Source organism: Heloderma suspectum, chromosome 3 (genome assembly GCF_057233095.1).
Source record: "Heloderma suspectum isolate Gila_16-S chromosome 3, 16-S_ref, whole genome shotgun sequence".
Lineage (NCBI taxonomy): Eukaryota > Metazoa > Chordata > Lepidosauria > Squamata > Helodermatidae > Heloderma > Heloderma suspectum.
Window position 1 is genome coordinate 113,219,025 of NC_139460.1, and position 26,153 is coordinate 113,245,177.

Below are 26,153 nucleotides of genomic sequence, written 5' to 3' on the forward strand. Positions count from 1 at the left end.
ATATAGAAGCAGCAGCAGCAACAGTCACATGACTGTAACAGTCACATGACTGCATGTTCTCTATTGGAGATCTGCAGGAGGGACAGGAAGCAACTGGCTTCTGATCCTTCATGATTAATCAGGCTGTTAAAACTTCCTTACACCTTTCCAGCTCACGCTGCCATGCTTTTCCCTACAACTAAGCCATGAATTGGATGAACATTTCATACACAGGCTGGTGGTGTTTTTGATTAAAAATAGAGAACAACTATGAGAAGAAAGTGTATTAAGTGAAATGTGGCATGTCCACATGCAAACAATTTTTACTCAGGGCTGTATCATGGATTGCCTAGGAAAACAGGAGATAAAATGACACACAGCTGCACTTAATGGGATTTTATATTCAAGGAAAATTACAACAGAATCCTAAGAAAGAGGCTTGTGGCATCTTAAAAATAAACCATTTATGGCATAAGATTTCATGAGTTTACTATAGCAGATGCATGGAATGCTGCTGGTTGGCCACTGTGTGAACAGAATGCTGGACTAGATGGACCCTTGGTCTGATCCAGCAGGGCTCTTCTTATGTTCTTATCCTCAGTTGCAGGTGCATATACCTGTGGGTGGATGGGAGAACTGTTAGCAGTGATGTCAGAGGAAAATGAAATGCAAAACGTACGGATGGTGACAATTAGAATTTGAATGTATGCAAGATGAGTACAGACATTCATGAATTCATGTAAAGGAAACTCTTCAAGTTATCCCACCGCTAATACCAAATGTGGAGGAACGTGTGGGTTATCTTGCCAATGTCCCAAAATATGGGGGAAAACAACATACGTTTTCTGCCGCTGTTCCCTTTTTAACACTTTGAGACTTGGGTCTATGGAACTCCGTACTACAAGGGCATCTCAAAAATAAAAACCTTTAACCATAAAACCTCTATCACCAAAATAAACCTGGTATCTTATAAACTTCAGTAGCCTGGTAATTAAGGTGTAGGCATGGAATTGACACCAGCACTAGAGACAAGATGAACGAAACTAAGATATGTATTAGGGAAATTATATTCACAAGGTAATAGAGCATTATTTTTCAAATAATAGGATGGGACTGCTTAACTGTACTTAAGCTAAATATACCAAAGACAGTCTTCTCTACAAATAAGCTCATATCAATAGCATTTCCCTCAGATCAGATGTCCCTAAACTCCACCCCAGCCAGTCCCCACAAGCTCTCCCTGAAACCTTCTGGTGCTGGTCTTTGCTGCCTGCGTGAAGCTTTTCTACAGCCTCACAACACAGTTTTCTGCTCCCTCAGCCACCAGATCTGGTTCTCTCAGATGGGGCTTTCTCCTTCCCCTGCTCTGAGCACCATCCCTTCAGCCAACAGCCATTAACTCTAACCACCCTGTCGCCCACCAGCTCTAACTGCGCCAAAGTGACCTTTCACAAGTCTGCTGGCCAATCATGTTCCTTACGGAACTTTTAACTGCTAACCACCTTTGTTGACGAATTCAAACAAAGGTCACTTCTCCCCCTAAACATTTTCAAACTCAGCCTGCAGCCTCACTTCTATAGCAACCATAACCAAGGCAGCCACAACTGTTTTAGGCCCAATACAAAGGAGTGAAGCCAGGCTGCTGGACCACTCACTTATGTGGTAACATTACAGAGGTCACTCAAAGTAGATAAGCATCACAAAACAAAGACAGATGAAAATAATGTTTCTTCACAGGGCAGCAAGAGCATGACTGTTTCAGCACTGTTAGAGGAACTCAGACATGTGTAAGTTGTTCTCTGTATTTTCATTGAGATTGCCCTGCATTTGCTGAGATTTGCTCAAGAAACCACTTGTTTCCAGAAGCAGCAGCAGAGCTGCAGGAATGGAAAACTGCCAGGAACAACAGTGTCCAAGTTTCTTTCTCTCTCCGTGTTCATTATTTTCTTCAGTGAAATCAGGGTCTAAGGAGAAGCCCCATTTTAAAGCTGGACATTTTCTAAATTCTATTTTTAAACCAAATTGTGGTGGCTCTGGGTCTTTAATAATAGCGAAGCCCCTATTCAGTCATCCCCCCCCCCCCGCCAATCATTGCAACAAATATCAGAACCATCCTTTTGGCTGTCCCTTGATAATTTAGTACTCATGAATGTCTAAGGGTGCAATTCTATGCATGTTTAGACACACACTCACAAAAGGCCTACAACTCCCAGCTGCCCCAGCCAGCTGGGAAATGCTGAGAGTTTTAGGCCTTTTTTATGTCTAAACATACACAGGATTGCACCCAAGGCGTTTGCCTCATTCTGATTTGCAGCCAAACGTTGGGAAAGGTTAGCTTGTGCCCACATTTTTTTCCCACTATTTGTGATTATCCAGGAAGTGCTTTTTGGGTTCCCCTTACTCTGAAGCCAAGTAATTATAACTGCTTATGCTTTTTTCCTTTGCCTTCCTCCTCTAAATCTAATGCCTTCCACCTCTTTGGTCCACCATTTTCATCAGCACTCAAGCTCTCTTGAGGCATAGCCATTTCCACAGCGCCTCCTTCCACTCCTTATTTGACAAATGCTAATTCCTCCAGCGTCTCCATCTTTCTCTATTTTAGGCCTATTAGAACTCATATACTGGGCTATGTGCTGGGGGGGGGGGTGTGCAGTATACTAACCAAACTGTTTTTCTCTTTTTAACGTGTGTACATGGATGTGTACATTAAGGATAAACATCTGTACAAATAAAATCTGTAATTTTGGACTTGAATAATTGAGCTATTTATTTATTTATTTATTTATTTATTTCTATCCCACCCAATAGTCAAGACTTTCTGGGTGGTTACTGTATTTCCCCCCACGTGGTTGAAACGTGGTGCATAAATCTGCTGTGTGCGTGCCACACCTCAGGTAAGGTCCCCTTGGTACATCATTACATGTGTACACATGCAAGTTTGCATAGCCATGTGAACAAGGACACAGAACAACACATGGTGTGATCCCCATAGCATTCAGAGCCATTTCTTCCTTTCCCTAATTCCAGTGTGCACAAGTACTATACCACGATAGTCCTGCAAATGGCACACACACTCGCCTCCCAAATTCCCAGTATAACTCTTTTTTGGCATACTGCAATTTATTCATGCTTGAAATGTTAAATAACTCTCACAATGTAAAAAGTGAGGTCCAGATGGGGATGGGGACTGCTCATTTCCTGGGCTGGCCCTGCCAAATTGTTTCAGCATGTGCTGAAGGTGGGACAGAGAAGGAACAAGTCTCTGTTGAGCCTTCATAACTAAAATCTATGAACCTTCATAGAAAAAATCTATCTATCTGTTGAGCCTTCAGTGTGCAGGTGTTTCTTCCTCATAGAGGGAAGGAGTTTGCCCAAAGTGCATGATAAAATTAGAATTCTCACAGCCTGTTATTTCATCAGATCACTTACTGTAGTCAATTCTGTGACTGAAAATCTCTTTGAGGCTGATTCAAGAGTATGAAGGATTAACAGGCTTCTCACAGCCTAATATTCTACTTAATCTGTAGATTCGCAAACTCTGTATGAAGGGTAAGGTAGGTGACATATTTGTCACATATTCCTTTGCAACCTTCATGTTTGCCATGGTAAAAGTAAGCTGTAATTTGTCTCCCTTGAGGCATCACCCCCGCCCTCAAACCTGTTCAAACATCCAGATTAGCTCCTCACAGGCTTCTTTTCCTCATGAAATTTTATTTTAATTTGAAATAAAGTTAACAAAATAAAGGCAACAAAAAGAACATACATAATAATAAATCAAGATTGCTAAAGAAACAAAGGCATTCATGTATAATAATTATACTTATTAGTCTGTAACCAATAAGCTTTTGGAACACCTACTGACTTGGTTCTTACTACTGAGATACCATAGCTATGCCCCTGCCAAAACTACAACCTGTCAGTCTGCATGAGGGGAAATTAGAAAAGGGACATTTCTGTACACATACTCCAAAGTTGACCATTTCACCTCAGGTTCTAGCCTGTAACCGAACAACACTTCAGGACCTACTATAGAGAATCTGGACAGGGGCTGAGAGAAGCTTTTGCAAAGGATCAATAGGATTCATGTGTGAAACCAGGAAGCTATGGGGGGGGGGGGAACTGCTTCACACCTGCCAGGAAGTGCTTGATATGTGGATGGCCTGAAATGGGTTTTCCCAACTTTCAGGAAAGAATAGAACTAATTGCAGTTGTCTGGCACACAGTAGTATTTGCTGCAAGGCTTGATCCGACCCATCTGGCAGAAAATCTAGCAAGTAGGATGTGTGCTTGCGCAGAACATTAAGAAACAAAAGCCCAGCAAGTGGCATCATACATTCTATGTACATTGTAAGGCTTAGTAGGGCAGACAGGACCTGAACATAGCAAAGAGAGGTTAACTTGTCTCTCTCAGTCTCTAGACAGCTAACTGGAAAAATTAGCATCCTGGGTACTGGTTGTAGAATTGCATGTTGAGCCCGATGTTTGGGAGTCTTCAAAGGGAGTCAAATTAAGCCAACCTGAACTGCTGAGAATGACAACCTCCTACACAAGTATTACTAAGCCAACCTCTGCCTGCTACATCCAGTTCCAGGAGCCCTTCCACAAGCTGGCAAGAATGGCATAAGAAAAAATTGGGATCTATCACTTCCTGCTGATGTAAACAGCTCCATCAGCAGAACCTAGAACCTTTAAGCAACCTAGGTAAAGATTTGGGGGTCAAGAGCCCACTTTCTTGGATGCAAATATCTTCTGCTTTGCTAGTTATCAGTGATGTTCACAGTGCCTGAAGATATGTTTACCTTGATAGAATGTAGGAATAGACCCACAGTCACCCTGTGAAAGAGAACTTGTTCCCCCATCTAGCTACAGAAGTCTTTGAGGTAGGCCAGCATGATTGTTCCTCAAGTTTTTTATATGGCAAGCATTTAAACATGCAATGAACCCATATGGCCTTGGCTATCTGCTTTCTTTGGGAAATATGCCCCCCACTCTCCTGGATGTTCAGCATCCATGATGATCAGAATTCTCCTAGGCACCTTTGAAGGGCTGTCCCTGGAAGGTGGTATCGATCACCAATTGAATTACTGTTCCAACTTCAGTGGCTGCTTTCTTACAAATGAATGTTCTTCAGTGCAACTTCAACTACAAGAACAATTTCCATGCAAGACATCACATTTCTCAGCAATTTGGCTCGACTGAAAGCCTAAGAATTCTGGCTGGGTGTGTTGTAGCCCTTCTTCCTGACATTTAGGTATTCAATATACCCTAAGTTTTTATATGGCAAGCATTTAAACATGCAGTGAACCCACCTATGGTGGTATAGTCCAAGAACAGTTTTACCACACAACTGCTTGCGTAGACTAGGTCTTAAGAATAGTAGATGTAACTGATAAAAAGGCAAACCTTATACTGCCACTATACAAGAATGCTGATGTTGTAGTATTAGTGCAACAACTTACCAATTATGGCAGAAATCATCCTCCTTTTTTGGATAACCTGAAACAATTACCCTTATAACTTTAATTCAGGAATTTTTTGACCTGATCTGGTTACTCCACTAATTGGACGAAGACTGAATTAATGCCTCTGGGAGAAAACCCCTCATGAACATACAGTTTAAATGGTGTCCATATGCATTAACATATGGGACCAAAAATATCTAGACACATTTCCTTGACTGTGGAACAAGCAAAGACGTGCTTGTCCAGCAAATAAAGAGAACCTTTATGCACTTGTTTTGCTTGATGCTGATCCTGCAGGGAAAAGTTTAACACCATAAAGGTGAATGTGCTCTCAAAGCTACTTTATGACATGAGTGGATTAGTCCTTGTTATACCCACCTCATATTTGTCCCGTGTTTAGTGATTTCTTCTTGAGCCCTCTTTTTCCTCGCATCTCCCTGTGTAGTTGCAGCTACCTGTAGAAGAAGGTGGGTTTATCACCCCAAATTTGATCATGTATCACTGGACTTCTCACTGGACGCACCCAGGAGTAGCAATCTCCCTGCCCTCCTTCTGCCCTGACAAGGACACACCTAGAATCTCATTTCCTGTCCACATGTACAAGCTGGAGGGTGTAGGCTTAATATACATAAATATATCAAGTGACCCATCAAGATGGAATGTTTTATCATTTATGGTGGACTTGTAAAAAAGCTAAAATATTTTGGAAACAAATGCAGTCTTTAGCTCAAAGACCATTAAAGATTACTATAGAATTAAAGCCAGAAACTTTTTTATTGGGACTAACAGATAAACACATAAAAGAGAAGGGGGGAACCCTCTTTCTCTACATGACAACAGTTGCAAGGTTATCGTATGCACAAAAGTGGAAGAAGGAAACAATACCAACTGTGACCGAGTGGATCATGAAAATGATGGAGCTAGCAGAGATGGCAAAACTTACTATTATAATTAAAGAAGGATCAACAACTAAATTTATGTTAAATGGGAAACCTTTTATAGAATTTAAAATTATCTTTTTAATAAATAAAAATTTATTATCACTGCCAGCTCCCTAGAAAACCAGGGTGCTGGTGCGGCTCCACTTCGTGAGAGAGGACACTCAGGAGCTTTTGTGTCCATGGCCCTGGTCATTTCCCCATTCCAGAGATTGACCAGGGTTTCGACAGAACCCTGCGGGGGAACAGGAAACAGGAAAATCCCCAAGAGCCATCAGGAAACCATTCAGATCCATCAGCCTCCTGGGGCGGACCATCTTAATCGGCCTCCACCCCTGCAGATGTTCCGAGTGCCAGCAAGTCTATAAATTGTATAGAATTTGTACAAGAAATGGAGAAAAATTATATCTATGTATGTGGATTTTGAACGTTGAGATGGTTGGTTCTCTTGTTCTTGTTGTTAAAAATTAGGAGAGAAATGAGATAATGTCTGTGAACTCAATGTATGATATACAACTAAGATAAGTAGAGAATAATAATAAGCATTTGTCATGTAAGGGGAGCCAAAGGTAGATATTTTACAATCTTAAGAGATATTTTAGTGTATGTGTATTGTGTGTTTATGTTGTTTGTTTTCTCTTTAAAAAATAAAATTATTATATCAAAAAAATAAATATATCAAGTGACCCCACTCCCAACTATCAAAGTAGTTGGAGAGATTTAGCACAATGTGGGCAGGCAGTTTCCATTTGACTCTTATACCCACACAAAACTCACCCTTTAGCGTAACCCAGATTAGGATTAATAGCAAACCATTTATTTGGAATAACATCAATAAAATGGGGCTGATGACAAGCATCTTCCCTTCGCTGGATTAAAGCCCAAAACAACCTATCAAATGTGGCAGAATAGCGATATTCACAGTTAAAACACATCCTTTCCACCTGCTTTTGTCTAGCAGTCCCTTTGAACCCGCCCCCCAACATTGTTAAATATTTATTTTATTTGTTCGTTACATTTATATTCTGCCTATTCCAAGGCAGCACAAATGATCCTCTTCCTCTCCATTTTAGCCTCACAATAACCTTGTGAGGTAAGTAAGGCTGAGAATCAGTGACTGGCCCAAAGTCAGCCAGTGAGCTTCATGGCTGAGTGGGGACTTGAACCTGGGTCTGCCCCAGAATTTACCATATTAAACTGTAGAAGTCATATTGCAGAAGATACATCTCATAAAGTTTTATATAGCCTGTAGATTTTCTCTAATTTAAAGAAGCAAATTGGCTGTAATTATCTGTGTCTCAGTGTATTTCAAATGTGGGCAATGGTTCTAGTAAGTTCCTCATGTGCTGGCCAAGTAATATCATTCCAGGGACCTTCACTGTTTTACCATACTCAAATGAGGAGGCTCTTCATGCATATTATATTGCTGTAATCCATACAATATCTCTGTAAAACAAGTCAGGTATTATCATCCCCATATTTCAGATAGAGGCAAAGGGAAGCAGTTGAAGTTGGGAGAGTGTGGTTTGCCTATCACCACCTAGTGAAACTTCTGGTCTGCCTTTGCAGTGTACGTATGTACTGTAGCAATGGTGAACATTCTCTGAGAAGAGACCTCTGCAACAGTCTTAACTCTTGCAGATGCTTTGGACACAAACTGTTATAGTTAAAAAAACCAGATCACTGCTGATCATGAACTTTAATAACTGATGATGGGCACTTCAAGGCCAAACAATATTGCCAAATGTAATTGTCTGCGGAATCAGGATATTGTCTTTGGCATCGTAGTCCTTTAACTTGCATGCTTAATCATAACTTTAGCACTGTACAGATATCAGGCAGTATCCAACAGTGTCATTCCACTTGCACAAATGACATTGTGCTAGCGGAAGCTAGGTCCTGAACTATGGGCAAGAGAACAGTCCAACTAAAGTTACGGTTATGGAAGTGGTTACACATTAGGCTTGCACAACATGGCTCGTGCAATAGAAAGATTTGGTGGAGCTCCACCAGTGCTATTTGAGTTTGCAGAATGACACCATTCATTACTGCCCATTATCTTGATAAAGTAGCAGATAAGAGTGAAATCAACATCAAAGACAGTTGCAAGTGTCAGGCATGTTGGCATTTCTTCTTTCTTACATATAGTCATTGGTCTACTAAACTGGAAGTGGCCTGCCCAAGCTGGGATGGCTAAAATTGTTGCTGAAACTGCTGTGAAAGACATGATAGCATTATGCCGAATACACAGGGACACGGTCATACTGGATGTGACAACCATGTACAATAGCCACCACAGTACCCAAAATGTGCCATGTTTTGGAGAAACACTCAACCTGAAAATTGAACATTGCACCTTGTTGTGGAATGTAGCCAATCCACAACAAATATAATGTCTTATAAGGTAACCTTTAAAAATGATTTTTAAAAAAAATTCTTAATGACTATTTAACGATGACCTAGAATTAATTTTAGCAGTAGTTAATTGTAAGATAGACACACAAAGTATTTTATGGCAAGTTTTTATTTGCTTATTTTGCAGAATACTTTTCAAATACAAATGACACAATCATTCAGAAACTGTGACAAACACAAGAAATGAATACTGCAGAGTATATTACTTTTAACACACTGAAGTAGTATTCATTCTGACAGTCAGAATCTTATTCTCTCTAAATACTCTGGGTATACTGCACCGTGGCTACCACTATAACCCAGGAACATCTTTTTATCAAGGAGCCCTCAAAACATTTTCTATTCCAAATGCACTGCTTTCCATTTATGGCATACAGGATTAACATACACAAACAAAAATTGATCATGACTTGTCATAATAGATGGCAAAATCATCTTGAACTCAAAAGTAATTATGAACTGACTGCTTTTTATCACAGACAATTAGTATATGCCACAGGCAATAGAAAATGTTCTGCATAAGCAATTATCATTCTTCTTCACGCTGAAAAGAGATCCAAAAGCTGTCTTTGTCTACAACCTTTTGTCAAGTGCATTAGAGCTGCTGAACTGTAGCCCAAATGGATCAGATTGGAATACAATGCAGTAGAATCATAGAATCATAGGGTTGGAAGGGGCCTACAAGACCATCAAGTCCACCCCCCTGCTCAGTGCAGGAAGCCTGATTCCCAGGTGGTCTCCCATCCAAGTACTAACCAGGGCTGACCCTGCTTAGCTTCCGAGATCAGACCGATGGACCACTGTTCTGATTCAAGCAAATAATTCAAGACCAACTCCTGATAACTGTTGGAAAATACTGACAATTTAAATAACAACCATATAAACAAATAACTGGAAGTCTTCCTAAGTACTGAACTACTAGAGCAATGGTCAGCTATTTTTCCTTTAGGTATCCATCCCAGTTCCAACCATTTCTTCCTATTAGTTTGCTTTGGTATTCTGGAGAGACTTTTTCAGTCTACTAATATACCAAGCACCAAGCAGAGATTCTATAAAGCAGTCAGTGCTGATAATGCCAAACATTCTCATTTTCAGTTACACCAACCCATGAAAAACTTGCAACATATGTCAGGTGAAGCATGATTTTACAAAATGTTAATTTAACACACATAGGCTGCAATCCTATGCATACTTACATAGGAGCCTCATTGAACTCAGTGGGTATTAATTGTGAGTAGACATGCACAGGATTGCACTATTAGTCTTTAATCTGGATTTAATAATTTGCACTATATGTGGTTTATAATCACTATCGCAAAACACAGATTATGGAAAACAATTTAATGGTTAGGTTTTCACAATCGTAACACAATGCTCGAGTTTCAAACACTGCAGGGAATGTTGACTTGTTTCTAGCTTAACAACTTTCTTTGGTATCAGGCCTCCCTAAAACATAGTCTGATTTTTTTTAACTTAAACCAAAGTTTGACTTGACAGAGTCCTATATAAAAACTATGTTCATTTCTTATTGATGTCCCAAAAAGGAAGATTCACCTTCTGTAGGACATAATTCTTTGGGTAACTGAAGCTGCATATAATACAATAATAAACAGTATTTTCTTTCATACATTTGCAAGACACAAAAAGTGGCACTCTCGGGAATTTAAGGTGACAGTCCAATATTAACTAACAAAAACTACAAGTTGTCCTAAAGCCCAAGTGAATGTCTTCCAATGCTATGGAACCCAACTGAAGAATCTTTTTCTAAAATGGCACTTTAGTATGTACCTCTATCTTACCAAATGCAAAAGTACATTCAGTAAAACAATATCAGTTCCATGCTAGAGAATATACCATTTAACATCTGAAATCATTAGCGTTGGGAAAGAGGAAAATGTATTTAAAATTGTGCATGACATATAGGGCCAGAAGAGACTGCCAGCACTATGAAAGTTGGGATTAAACTTTAAAATGTTTTTATTTGAGAAATCAAATACCATTAAAGAAAAGAAGCATGGAAATGAATGGAAATAAAGGAAACAAATAGATTAAAGAATTAGCACAAAATAAAAAATGCACTAAAAATGTACCACTGCCTGGACAGTGGCATTTTGAGGAATATTCGTAAAATCACTAAGAGCATTCCACACAGTTAAATTTTGCATAGCAGCATATGTGGAATCATGAAAAGCCCCGGCTTTAATTTAAAACACACACACACACAAAGTTTGTAGGCTTTACGGAAAGTGATGGCAAAAAAAACCCTGAATATATAGAGGTGATGTATGTTAATGGCTCAGAAACTGAAGAGGTTTCAAACAGGTACACAATTGGATATTTTTTATTGTGTAGAGTAGATAAAACCTTTCTTGAACCATTGCCAAAATTCACATCGTTGTTATGATGCTTGCTATTTGAGATGCATCAGTTGAATCTATGGCATTTACTCTACATGTAATATATGTCCGACTTTGCTGGGCACAGGATCCAGCACAAGATGCAGTATGGGTTTCAGTTTTTTAAACCATACTTTAAGAAAGATGTAGTTTACTGAAGATAATGAAGTTTGGAATGCAAGATCTATGAGGATATCTAAGGAAACTCATAGTCCTATGATTATTGGGATGATTTCCTAAACGAGGTCCTGAACAATTTCTGGAAAAGACAAACGGTAAAACTGTTCAAATACTACATTACTAATTAATACAGGAAACTCACAAGCACTTTTCCTAAAACAATAGCTAAAGAAAGACATGTCACCTTCTTCCTTCCCTCGTTAAACAGAAAAACTACTTAAAATTGTAAGACATATTTGACACAACTGAAGTGAGAACAATTTACTAGTGCACAGTAAGAACATGCAGTTGTGTCCTGCAATGTTTAATGGCATTTTAATAGATTCTTAAAGAGAGAAAAAAAACATTGCAGGTGATATTTTGATATCAAGACAGTGCCAAAAATACATGTTACATTATAAGATGCAGACAGTAAAGCTGATTTTAAAACTGACAAATTTAGAACATAGTATTTTCATGTCAGCTATCAGAAACAAAACCAGCTCAACGGTTCCATTCTACTGTATGACAAATACTGAGTAACAAAATTTCTGTCTTTTAAAATACATCTTAAAGTAAATATTTTCCTTCAAGGAAAACAAGTTACTATAAATAAATTACAATACAGTGAATTTGCCTGAACTCACTTTGTTTCTGTCTTCCAGCCTTTTAAGTCAAATAAAACAGCATAAAAACTGTACACGCTCTAACAGGATAGTTGATTTTTTTAATATAAAATAAGTTGTCTTCAGAGATGTCAATTTCACAACAAGGAAAAACCAAGCCTTGCTGCAGTCACTATTATAAAATATATATGTATATATTTATATATGTTTTTGTTTACTTTATTTTTATTTATTTTTTACAAAATGTGTATATTAATAGTCTTTGCACAAAGATTTTTAAAAATAAACTTAACTAGTTTAATAACTTCATTTGAAAATAAGAACAGGCAGATAAATACTTCATGTTTACAAAGTAACATGTCATACATCATCAGCAGGCAGAGGTGGTATGTTGATCCTTGGCCTTGTAAAGAATGCCATCTTCTCCCTGTCATTCATACGAAAAAATATTGTACAGATATTTAAGCACATATTTTGGTTTGGTTATACATTTTAAATTCGAACCCTTGTGAGTACTTTTCAAATTCACCATTTTAACAAATGAACTTATCTAAAAAGTTAAATTTGCTTAACTGAACATTTGCAAAGTACAAAACCTTTTAGCAGTTCAAGTTTCATGCTCTTCAAGGGTCAACAAAATATTTCTACACTTCTTCAGTCTTGCACAGGCCTTCCATGAGACGGGGGGGAGGGGGGGGGTCCTAAAAAATTAAGCTATATTCTTCATTTATTAGGTGACACACTTCAAGTGCAGAAGGAAGATGAACCTTAATACGTTTCCAGTAAATATAAGCAACCAAGTGTTTATTTCAGTGTGTACATTTCAGTTCACTGGGCTAGTTTGCACAACACAAGCTAGCTCATTTTATATATGCAACCCCCGATTGGGGCAATCGAGGGTTGCGGCATGTCATGAGAACCTGGCCATTGTGGGTTATTCAAGAGTTAAACAACCCTTGCATAATCCTACTACTAATCAAGGGTTATGCAAGTATATAAACCACAAAGGCCGTGAGTAACCCACGATAACCCTTGAATAACCCACAATGGCTGGATTTACACAACACACTGGAATCCCCAATAGGGGCTGCATATTCAAAACGGCATCACAGCTCATCATGGGTTAAATAACCCATGATGACCCAACAGTGTCATGTGAACCAGGTCACTGTAATACATGTATCTGTGTACATGCAGAAACGTGTGTGTACATTCACACAGGCATACGTGTATACATTTAAATACTTACCGGAAGGTCTGCACCTGGATTGGCTCCTTCTGGTTTTGACCACGCAGCTGGTATACTTCTTTGGATGCTTTTTTAAGCAATTTTTCAGCTGCTTGTTTTTGACGATGCTCAAATTTGGTCTGTCTTGTCTAAAGACAAAATATATATTTCAAAACTCTTTGAAAGAGAATACTGGACTTATAATAAAAGTTTGCTTTAGGGCATCCTCACATGGGTTACTTCAAAGGGAGAAATAACATAGTTCCTCTTAGTGCTTAGGTGGGAGGAAATCCCCTCAGTTCCATACCAACTGCAGCCAGGGGAAAAAATACTCCTTATACACAACAGAATATAGTAAGCACCAATTCCAAGCTAACAATATCCCTCAACATAATAGAACCAGTATGGAGAAAGAAAGTTACAGGTAAACCATATGAAGACACAACAAAAGATGGCAGAACCCTATAAACCCCACCAATATTCCCTAACAGTGCCACACTCTAGATCAGTATTCATCAACTTGGGTTCTTCTCGATCTTTTGGCCTACAACTGCCATCTACTCTAGCTAGCATGGCAAATGGTCAGGCATGATTAGACCAAAACATTTGGAGGAACCCAGGTTGGCAAAGATACATGATTTCATTAATTGATGCTCCAAACCTCAGCAGAGAGATCACTTGCCTGAGGACAGAACAAATACAAAACTCATCAATAGCACAAATACTACTGAGTTATCTCCCTCTTCATGGCAGTAGATTCAAAAACAATCTCTAAGAAAGACTTTGCATGGGCAGTGAATGTCAGTATGATAACCAGGGGGTCATGCTGTAGATGGCTTCCATAATGTTCTAGTAAGAGAGCAATGAAGACTGCTGAAAGGACGTAATTTTAGCCAAAATAAAAGTGCTGTCCCACAAGCCACTACTGGATTAGGCCTGTCCCAGACTGTTTGCTTCTTCCCCAGTGAACCCAGCCTGTAAAACACAAAGGGAACAGTATCTTTCCTGAAAAACTTTGTACACAGATTTAATCCTAATGGCCTTCCTGACATGTAAGCAGTTCCATATCATGTCTATAGGCTTAGGCAAGAAGAAAGGAAATGTAACAGTTCTAATGCAGAGAATGCAGGCTCTGGCAGTGTAGCAATCTGAGTGTTCCACACTTTCAAAAATCCATGCAAATGATAATGCTCAGTTTTCTTCATGGACAGAGCTTACAAATTACTGACTGTTAACATGGTTGTTGGTATGCATTGTTTTTAAGTGGCCACCATAACATAAATGCCCATGCACTTTGATGTTAAATCTGTTCCCTGCCCCCTCCAAGAGCACAGAATTCTGCAGAGATTTTGAGGGGATTTCTTATAGATTTGTCACAGTAAGGAAGTCTTTATACCAGAGCCAGAGCTGTTCTCACAAAAGAGAGATAGATATAGTTATGTCCCAGGTACTAAAGCAGCAGGTAACAGTTCTTAATGTTAGTTCTAACCTCCTGTCATGGCAGAGGACCTAAGTGATCTGTATGAATGAGTTTAGGGCCAACTTGAGCCAGGATTTGAACTCCTTAAGAGTACACAAACCCACTGAACATTGTGTGAGTTCTAGGATTGGAAGAAACTTCAACTATGTCCTAAATAAAATCCCTCAGAACCTTCTAGGAAACTATGGGAAGAACAATTTCTCTGGAACTAAAGGGTTGTCAGTCAACGTAAGTCCTGCCCACCCTTTCACTAATAAAAAGGTAAAGGTGTCCCCAACCATTTGTGTCCGACTCTAGGGTGCGGTGCTCATCCCCGTTTCTAAGCCGAAGAGCCAGCGCTGTCCGAAGACGCTTCCGTGGTCATGTGGCCGGCATGACTGAACACCGAGGTGCACGGAACGCTGTTACCTTTCCCGCCAAAGCGGTGCCTATTTATCTACTTGCAATTTCTTGCTTTCGAACTGCTAGGTTGGCAGGAGCTGGGACTGAAGACGGGAGCTCACTCCGTCACGCAGCACTCGGGTCTCAAGCTGCTGACCTGCCGACCTTCCAGTCTGCAGTTCAGCGTCTTAACCACTAAGCCACCGCAGCCGAGTCATATTTCAAACCATTTGTCCCAGAGAGAACAAGATAGAAAAACATATTAGCACTCCGTTCTGCAACTATCTTACTATAGTAGAGATATATTTAAAATATTTAAACATTGAAGCTCAATTCTTTATTTAAGCACATTATACACAATGTAATACACCTGAACACAGTCTTCTGCAGACCCCACGATATCATACCTGCCTTTCTGCTTCCTTCAGCAAGTTTCGGAATCGTTCATCCCGAAGGACCCAATGAGGGAGATCAGTTTGACCTGTAAGCTGGGCATCCTCCAAGCGCTGCCGCAACTCTCTCAGAATAGCTAATTCCTCATTCAAGTGTCTCTGCCTTGTTCTGGATGCCTGGAGATCCAGCTCCAGGTCAAGTGATGTCCTTTCCATAAGGTCAGCCAAAGATGATCTACATGATTGCTAAGATAAAAATGTGGTCTCAAATGCTGTAAGACAAGATGAATAAAAAAGCAAGCCCTAACCCCACACCCTCCAATAAGGTATGGTGCTATTATATGCATGAAATGTACCGATATACCATAGTAGTAGGAAACAAATTAGGGTCAGTTTAGTTAATGCAGATATTGACCGAAGTTGTAATGGGGAGGCTTTCAAATCATGGTTTGCAAAAGAGTGGGCTAGCACATACCCTCCTTTGCAGGAGAATTATCTCCTTCCCTTCATAGTTTGCTTCAACCATATTTTAGTTACATCAGCACTAACACAAATACATTTACGGCTAACTCACATGAGAGAAAAGTGGGAAAGAGAACAATAAAAGCCAATGTCTAGGCCAGGGGTGGGCAACTTGTAGCCCACCCATCATACCTCACCATTGGCTATGCTAGGTAGGGCTCTTGGGAGATATAGACCAAAACATCTGGAAGGTCACAAGTTGCCCAACCCTAGTCTAGGCAAAGCATGGTTTGGCAAGCTGCCATGTCACCTCTTCAAAATAATGGTCCTTAACCATTCTAAAAGTGGCGCTTAAAAAATGAAGACTTGCTGAAAAATTAAGAGTTGTGTTCCTCTATGTCAGGGGTGGGCAACACATGGCCCATGGGCCACATGCAGTCCACCCCTGTTTTGTACTGTGGCCTCGTGCAAAAAGGAAAAGAAAAATGGCTTGCTATCAAATTTTGGTGGTAAACCACTACAGAACTTCAGAAAGGCCATTTTTTTTCCAATGTTGACTTGAGCGGAGTGGCAACAGTGGCAGGAATGCAGCCCGGTTGCAAGGGGTGTGGCATCTGGGGTCTAGAAATAGGCCCTGGACTGCCCAAAGTTCCCCACCCCTGTTCTATGTATATGATATGTGTTGTCTTTCCAATGCAGGCTTTGTGTAAGAATCAAAGTTGAAACTTTAGATAGCTGAATACAGAGATTCTTCACTCCCTTAACTTGTTGCCAAGACTAATCAAGGCATTATCCAGTCACCAGTGTGGGTTAAATCAATGAATTCAAAATTGGTGTAATATTGTAACCCCTCTTTATCGCTCTGGATGCATTGTGTGAATATAACTTAGACATCTGTTGTTACATTACTATACCAAAATATTCTTAATGGTATTCTAACAAAGTCAAAACCCAACTTCCTTGTAGAAAAATGCCTGAGCAATACAAAGCACAGATGTTCACAGATTTACTCTCACAGTTATACCTGCTTATAACGGAGCGTACGCCTTTCCAAAGTATTTCGGATGAAGGGCGACTTTCTTGGCAGAGTGGAACTGTCACTATCACTGCGATACAGCTAATATAAAAAGATATAATATCAGTTACTGTTTTATACAGTAAAATTAACTTAACACAATTTTAAGACAATTATTATGAGGATAAAATGGAGAGAAGGAAAATTGTGTACACCCGCCTTGGGCTCCCTTGGAGGAAAGGTGGGTATAGATGTAATAAATAAATATCCACATTAATCCAGACTAAATGTTGCCTTTGGAGCTAGTCTGCTAGTGGTCTAAAGTTTTAGGATTCTTGTCTCCTCCCCTCACCAAAACCCATAGTAATATTCTCTAAAGACTGCATTTTAAAAAAATGCCTCCAGAAACTCCTCTTTCTTTGTAGTCATGATCAGCTGCAGGGAATATGACATTTGCCAGGAAGCATTTTAGGAGACTAATGGCATGGGCATCTCCAAAGGCAGCCTGCCAGGATCCTTCCCATAACAAGTCGCATTGCTAAGCAATTGGTAGTGGAAGGCAGCAGTGCGGTTTGCTATGGTTTCTAAAAGTCTTCAGGAGATGGCAACAGTGGGTACAGGCAGCTGGCTTTTTAGTCCAAAGACAAGCAATCATTTGTATATATAGTGGGGAATAAAATCCAACATTTTGGCAGTATGAGTGTTTTCCTACTTCTATATCAGCCTTCCCCAACCTGGCGCTAGGGATGGCGGATGTTGTAGTCTATCGCATCTTGAGTGTAGATTGGGAAGGCTGTTCTGCAGCATAATTGAGTCTGCGGCAAATATAATGTATGCAGCAGCCCTCCACCAGACAGATTTTCTATGATTCAATGTCCAAGATTTTCAGGTCTGTGTTCACTATCTGAAAAAAGGTCCTGAACATAGCTTTCCTAGGTTTTAAGAAAAAGGGTTTTTTTTTTCCAGCTCTGCTATGCTACCTGTCATTTTTTAATGGAAGATGCTGGAAACTGAACCTGAAAATGCTTAAAAAGCAGCTGCTCTATAGATAAGGCATAGGCGCAGAGGTTAGAGCAAATGATTCAGTATTTCAAATGTAATTCAAGTTTTAAGTCAATATTCCAGGCCAATTGTTCAATAACTATTTCTACTCACTCGGCAAACATATTGACTTCGTGCACCAGGTGAGAATGTCTGTGAGCGAACAATTGTACTACTACGAACAAATGTAGACCCTCGGGATCGATGGCCAGTTCTGTTTTTATGAAGCAAAGCCACTTCTTCTGGGAAGACATCTTCTGTGTTAGTCTCCTTATCCACCTACAGTAAGAATCAAAACAACGTGTTTTACAATGCTTATCTCTGTAAAAGAAAGCACAATAACTTTCAAATGAGTGTTTACCGAACATGTAGGATCTCTATAGTGATATAATAATTATTATTATAAAAACAAATGATTCAAATGTAGTAAGCTCCATTATAACAGGTTGGAAATCTTCAGCCAGACATCAAAAAGTCTCTATAAATACAACATGGACCCATGAAAAGTGTTACCAGAATATCAGTAGTAGTGATGAGAAGGCCAGAATTCCCCAAAGAGACCCGACTAGTTAAGAGCTGAACAAACAGGAAGATCTACAGGCTGATAGAGCTGTGTCCCATTGCAAGACAAACAAGAGTACTGAAGGCAAGGGTCTAGGGAGAAGAAAATGAGGGTGTATGACTTGGGAAGGTATCCCAGACCTATCTCAGTTAAGAATTAGCAAAAACTATAGCAGAAATACAATTATCTCCACCTGCCTTTAGAGGTGGAGGCTGGACTTTTCCAGAGGTATACTGATCTGTCTGAGGTGCATACATATGACCATGTAATGATTCGCTGCAATAGGACTCTGGGTGAGGGCTGATATGCATGCAGTTACTACATCCACTGTCAACCGATTCTGCTTGCCAACTCCTGTAAACAAAACGTTTACAATTTTATTTAATATTTTATTTCTTATACTTTTAAACTACACAATAATCAGAGTCTTATGCGCAGAGTACAGGTAAATAAAAACAAAACATAAAACAGTTAACAATGGGCCAGTTTGCACAACATGGCAACCCACCATGGGTTATTTAATCCATGGTGAGGCTGCGGTGCATACAGGGTGTGTGCGGGTGGGGTGTGTGTGTGCAACTTCCATTTTGCATATCCAGCCCTGCTCAAGGGTTGTCGTGTCATGAGAGTTAAACAACCCACACATAACCCTAGAACAGACCCTCGCATAACCAAAGCTCGCTGGGTTCAGAAATGTCAATCCCTGAGAGGAGGTTAGATGCGCAAAGTAGCCCCTGTGGGTGCCACGGCTCATCCTGGGTTAAATAACCCAGGATGAGCCATGCCATGCTGTGCGAACCAGGTCAATGAAGAAAACCGAGCATAATAAAACTAAGATAAATATAGCAGCAAGGGGTAAAAACTTTCAGTACATATATCCAATGTGCCAACATAAAATCTGCAGCACCATAATGCAGGCCAAACATCTAAAAACACTAACACAGTTCTTAAAATGCCTCTTCAAAAAGACCTTTACCTGGAGCGAAAAAGACCATAATGTAGATGCCAGGTGAGCCTCTTTGGGAGGGCCCTCCACAGACAAGGAGCCACCATTGAAAAGGTCCCTCCTTGCAGCCTTCCACATTGCCTCATTTGGCAGGGGCAAGTAGGGCAAGCCCTCAAACAAGGACCTTAGGATCTGAGTAAGTAGATATTGGAGGAGATGCTCCTTCAGGTAACCCAGCTCCAAGCCTTTTAAGGCTTTAAAGTTAAAACCAGCACTTTTAATTGTATCTGGAAATGGACTGGCAGCCAGTACAGATGGCAAAGTACTGGCACAATATGATCATATTTGCCAGATACATACAAGCAATAAAAAACGTAATTAAATTTCACATTTGCTTTTGGTTTATTAAGTTTTTGCAGTGTAAATCTATCAGATATACACTGAATAGATACTTGCATAGAATATTTTAAGATCAATTATTTCCAGAATACCAGCCCCAGTGATCACTACATAACAGCTCTTCTTGTTGGTATGAACACTGAACACCAGCTCCAAAGAAATAAACATGTGAGTTTACGGGGTCAATACACAACACGGAGTAGTGCTTTAGGCACAGAGTAAGTGATAATGAGGATAATCCTATGAACCATCACATTTTTACTAGTACTACTGATCCTAGCATGTTCTTGCATTTCTTATAAAATAAAGTAACTTAACCACTAAATTCCAGGCTTTGCCTATTCAAATATGGACTCAAAAACATTAAGTTGGGTTCTTTATGCTCACTTATCATAGAATAACTACGGTTTACATCTACTTTTATTTTCTTTCAGATGCATGCCATGTAAGAATTGACACCATTTATTCACAGCCCACACATCCCTCCCGCTCCCCACTTTAAGCCCACACACGATCACCTGAATAGGGATAATATATCAACAGATATTGTTCTGTCTTGACTGCTTTTTCAAGCTACCTCTCTGACACAGCTTCCAGCTGATCTTCCTTTTGTTCCATCTCTAGAATTTCCTCTTCTGTGTACTCCAGTTTCACTCTCTCCTCTGCTAGCTCTCTCTCCACAGCTTCCAGCTGAGCTGTGGTCCTAGCTAAAAGGGCAGTCACAGCATCCTAGAATGGAAAGTGAAGTTCAAATATAGTGTCACTCCGTTTCTTGAATAGAAGTTTGGAAGTGAGCCTTTCAAAGGATGAATAGGAATGACTTGAGTTCAAACATAAGTACAAACTGGTAGAAACGATCTTCGAATGACGTTTTATAAAATATAGTCAACATTTTGGTTGGGAATTTCTCCGAACCACAGTTAGCATTTTTGCTGTATTCAAAACACTTGTCTTTGTTTTTCTGACCTTTTCCCAAAAAACAGTTATGTTAAGTTAAATTACAGCTTAAATACTGAGATGTGGAATGGCTCAGATATTTCAGAATTGTCTAAACATCACCCAATAGTTGATTATAGAGAAGAGTGATTGTGTGCACTCATCCAACACATTCACACTTATAGTCTGACCTACAGATAAATTACAGTGGTATAGTTCCACTGATAAAAAGGAGCTCCCATCAATGCAAGTGTCTCTGGCCCTGTTTTATCTATCAGTCCAAGCATATTACACTATAAAGAATTTTCCTCATCCCTATCTTTAGTAACAAATGTCATAAGAACAAGTTTCACACCACATACAAGAAAACATACACGAGGAACATGTTAATAAAGCTCATATATGATCATACCATTTTCCCCATACTTTTGTTTTCAAAAAACTGAGAAGCGCTGTCTTCACACTTGGGTTTGTCTTTTGTCTCTTCATGATCTGAACCAGTGAAGATTTGGATAGGGAACCAGTGAAGCTGCATTTCACTAGAACTTTCATAGTCAGCTAGGTTAATCTGAGCAATGCCCTGTGAAGATGTTGAAGCAAAATATGCAAATATGATAGTATAAGATACAACATTCCTTACTTACAAGGCTATTCTTTATGACAGAAAACACTTACTGAAATCCCAAAAGAGGTGTGCATCATGTTCTGTATGTGTGTTCCTGTTTCCCCAGAGCTATCTTTGCAGCTAACATTTTAAATTTATTCCCAAAGAACTCACATTGCTTTTAAACTCCATGTTGAAAAACCAGTTTGCAATTAGTTGCAAGTGCTTTTCAAAGGGGAAACACCACCAATACATGTGCTTTATCCTTCTCTCCTCCCTGGACCTTTTTTCCATTGAAAAGCTTTCGCACTTAAGGCTCTGTGGTGTTCAAAGAGCAGTTGGGGACTTTTAGGAGGGCATTCTACAAAGGTGTCTTCGAAAATTAACAAAGATGTCAGGTCTGCACATGTCCTTTGGATACCGTTGAGTCTGATAGGTCCAAAATATGTTCTGCACAGTTCTAAAATGAGGATACTGTGTTCTCATATTTTAAGATGACTTGTGGTGATAAGGTATCAGACAGGTCCTTTTAAAACAACCAATACATGGTAGTAGATTATTCAAAGAATTCTGTGTTATTTACACATTTGCTTTCCATTTAACAAGTTTTCATCCATATGTGAACTTGAATAAATACTGGCATCCTAAGACAGTGGCTTTTTTAAGACACAATACCAAATAACTTTTAGCGTTATGATAACAAGCTTTGGGTTCATGTGTTCTGAACACTGCCCTCTTCAGCCGTAAGGCAAAAACTGGAAGCTTTTACTTCTGTTTTCAATTAGCCACAGTGTAGTGCTGATGCCAAAGCCAACACTTTGGTTAATCTTAACTATAATTTGTTTTGGTATAAGGCAGCTTCCTATGTTCCTATGAAAAAGCCAGCTTCATTAACAAAGGTTTGAAACAGGCTTGTTTCAGTTAACTATAGTTAAGATTAATCACAGCTTGTCCAGGTTAGTGTTAGGTCTGACTAAGACCAAGACTAAGACTGACTAAGACCAGTGAGATATTCATTTGATATTTCAGGAGACACACATATTAACCTTAAAAAACAGAAGTGTGATTTAGTAATACTACCTCCATACACTGGCTCAGTGCAGACATCACACTAAAACTCAATTTAGGAAGTTTAACTGTGATCAGGCACAGCTAACAAACCATTGTGTGCAATCTGTTGGAAAACCAGTATTATAAACCGTAGTTTCAGTTAACTATGATTTTGTGTGATATCTTAATTTACAAATCAAAATTACAGACAGCGCTCCTCCTGCAGCAATTGCTGCACCATGGAAATGGGAGTGAACTTTCAGCATTCAGCTTTATGAAGACAGTAAACAAAAGCCAATTAGCAGCTCTAAGCTATGGTTTCCCAGTTGTACATTTGGAAACTCGAACTATGGCTTGGATTCTACCCTATAGAAAGCACAAACCATGGGGTTGGATCCAGACTTAGTCATACTTGGAATAAACCCATCAAAATCAATGGAACTTAGGGTCAGACATTATTAACTTCACTTCCACTAATTTCAATGGGTCTACTCTAAGTATGGCTAGGTTTGGATTCAAGCCAAGGTTTGGGTGATAGCTATGGTATTACTAAACCATACTTCAGTTGTTTAAGATTAATATATGCATCTGCCTGAAATAATAGAATACCACCTCACTCTCTCAGGATGTCAGTATTTTATATATAGTATTTGTTAGTTATGCTATATGCACATAGTAATGTATGAAAAAGTAGTATGCACAATTACTTCTAACCAGAGAGCTGAGTCAACTTAAAAAAAGGTCCTTACTTAGGCCTTAGAACGTATACTTAAATTAAGTAGTGGTATGACTAAAGACCAAATATTGTTTTAACATGTTGAGTATTGTACAAGAACATCCCATACTGTAACCCTTTATTAAATTGAGTGACAGTACCAGTAGATTTATTGTCCACAAAACAGGATTTTGACAATTATATTAAATTTAAGCCACATTTGAACATGGAAATATGAAAAAATAGGAAGTCACCGCCTTCATTTACAATTTAAAAGAATTCATAGCACCAAAGTTTGTACATAAAGGCGCCCCTTACCAACAGTTCTTCTTGCTGATGTTGGCCAACTGAACAGATATAAAGTTGCAATGATTTTAACTTCAAGATACTTGAATGTACAGGGATCTGGAAGACTTCATTAAATAATAAGGGAGTTTGGAATTCCAAAGCTCTAGAACAGTAAGTGGTTGATGTGCCTGACTCAAGAGATGGTAAATATATTCTCACATGTCTGAAAGTAGCAAAAACAAAAAAGAAAGTAATAGTTGACAGACAGTAGTAGTAAGAGGATATTATTTTAAGTTCCTAAACAAAATGGAACAAAACATAATTTTCATTATTTGATCCCTGAGTTCTCATCACTGTACAACTCAGATTTAACTTAGATTTTAAAAGGGCTGCAAATCATTGTATATATGTTGTAGTGACTGTCTCAACTTCAGTAAATATTGACATGTGTATGTGGTACCTAGCCATAAACACGTTACATCTGTGTTAAAAGAACTGCACTGGCTTCCTATTAGCTACCGAGTCACGTTCAAGGTTCTGTTGTTAACGGCCAAAGCTGTAAACAACTCGGGACCAGGCTACTTAGCAGACTTCTTTCTCCTCTATACACCCAGACAACCTTTAAGATCCTCAGAGGAGAAGTTCCTGGTCTGTCTGCAACTGAAGAAACGTTGCCATGTGACATCTCGAAAGCTGGCCTTCTCAGTAGTGGCGCCCACTCTCTAGAACTCTCCCCCATGCGGTTCTGGAGGCAGAAAATGTGGTGAGTTTTAAACGTCTCCTGAAAACATACTTGTTTATGAAAGCTTTTCCTGGCTTGTAATGTAGCATGATGATGCTCCATGTGATTGTTTTCTATTGTTTTAAAAGTTGTTTTTATTCTTTGTTATTTATATTTGTTGTAGTCGTAACTGTGTATTAATTATTTTAATAGTAATTTTAATACTTTGTCATGTAAATCATATCAAGCAGTATACAAGTATTATTAATAAATCTTAATAAATACATGTGAATGACAATCCTAGATGAGTGTTACGAATATTCAGAAACAGACATCTATTTTCCCCACTTGGGCATATACAAGTAAATGTGTTCATTTCTATAAAGTTTTCTAGTGTTAATCAAAATGTGAATTAACTATTATCCATCGAAAACTAAAAACTCAAGTAGGACAAATGTGCCCTATTTTGATATTTGAAGGGATAAACAGCAATATGTCAGACAATGCAGGTATTTCAGCTTACATTTTACAACCGTCTTTCACAGCAATGCCAGTAAAATTCTTTAACTGCAACACATGGACCAGGAGACACTCACTTCCACTGTCATGCCTGAAAAAAAGTTGCCCAATTAATTGCCAACCCAAGCTGGGATACAGAGGCTACAAAGATGAAACACTGTTTAAAGTCAGGATCATATTGTTTGAATCAAGTAAGAATTTTCAATCTGGCCAGGGAGTGTTTTTAAGGTGGTAGGCTCAAGACAGGATTTGATGAATACTGCCTACTTTTTCAGGCACGTTTTTACATCCGCTTATTTAACTGGCAAATAATAAAGTTATAAGAAATACAAGAACTACTAGTAACCCCTTCTGACACCCCCACCCCATAATCTGGGGTTGATGAATCTGGCCTCTTTAAATCAATTTATGTATCACAGCCACAATAAATTGGATGTTTTATGGTGAATCACTTGAATCCCACATGTGACCTGGTGATTTTCTCCACACCATCATAGTCTTCTCTTTTGGAACACGTATACATACTAATCAAAAGAGAGCCTGGATGATGTTCATTCCCTGCTTATCAATAGTCCGAAATGTCAAAAATCCTTAACCATGAAGGATGCTTTGCATTTTGGCATACATGAGCATCTATCATAGCAATAAATATTGGCCCAGGAAGAGAAGAATACTCACAGAAATCCAACTTGCAGTTTTGGCTCTTCACTACTGCCAGCATCACTGTACAGTGTTTCTTCAACATCGTCATTCCTATGTGATAAGGAAAATAAGGGATAAAAAAGCTAGCACTAGAGCAGTGCTTTAGTATTATAATAATATGAACAATCCAGGAAGAGAACCCATGGTTTGTTATTGATTGTAAATTCTGGGTTGTTTGTGGTTAGTAACCCATAATTAAATCATACTGGAGGGTTCACATGTAACAACAACTCACAATTCAACAACCCATGATTCAATGACAACCCATAGTCTGGGTTGTCATTATGTGCAAACCCAGCCTATGTCTATCGTTAATAAATCATTTTTAAAAAATAATTCAGTAGAATCACAGGAAGTTTCTTTATGCCAGTCAGACTATTTGTCTATGAAAGCCTTCCTCTCCAGATGTGTTGGACTGCAACACATGGCCATGCTGGTTGAGAATGCTGAGAATTGCAATCCAACACACTTGGAGGGCATCAGGTTCAAGGCCTATGTAGTCCAATATTATCTTCTCTGACTGACAGAGGCTCTCCACTGTCTTGGGCAGAGGTCTTTTCCATCACCTGGTACTTGATCCTTTTAACTGGAGACGCTATAGATTGAAGGATGGACCTTCTGCATACTATTTATTGATTTGATTTATATCCCACTCTATCCAATATGCTCAGAACCTTAAAATTTAGAAACATCAAATGTTGCATGCTGTAAATAGCAATCAATTCATCCTCTAACAC

The 26,153-nt window shown here is 39.1% G+C and overlaps 1 protein-coding gene across 5 annotated transcripts in view; it reads right to left on the reverse strand.

Moving 5' to 3' along the window:
* Positions 1-8,891: 8,891 nt before the first annotated feature.
* The window catches only part of WWC3 (WWC family member 3), an 86,239-nt gene continuing 68,977 nt past the window's right edge, over positions 8,892-26,153 (reverse strand). For 3 of the 5 annotated variants that reach the window (XM_084844220.1, XM_084844222.1, XM_084844219.1), the window contains 11 exons: positions 25,393-25,467; positions 24,719-24,805; positions 23,505-23,697; positions 21,230-21,397; positions 20,459-20,610; positions 18,734-18,890; positions 18,089-18,253; positions 16,943-17,035; positions 15,472-15,702; positions 13,225-13,352; positions 12,058-12,402 (listed from right to left, as the gene is read on the reverse strand). In XM_084844220.1, coding sequence (XP_084700346.1) covers positions 12,336-12,402; positions 13,225-13,352; positions 15,472-15,702; positions 16,943-17,035; positions 18,089-18,253; positions 18,734-18,890; positions 20,459-20,610; positions 21,230-21,397; positions 23,505-23,697; positions 24,719-24,805; positions 25,393-25,467 — 1,516 coding nt within the window. In that variant the 3' untranslated portion in view covers positions 12,058-12,335. Of the gene's footprint in view, positions 11,450-12,057; positions 12,403-13,224; positions 13,353-15,471; positions 15,703-16,942; positions 17,036-18,088; positions 18,254-18,733; positions 18,891-20,458; positions 20,611-21,229; positions 21,398-23,504; positions 23,698-24,718; positions 24,806-25,392; positions 25,468-26,153 lie in introns of those variants that run through there. The other 2 variants (XM_084844221.1, XM_084844218.1) reach the window with 1 other exon arrangement.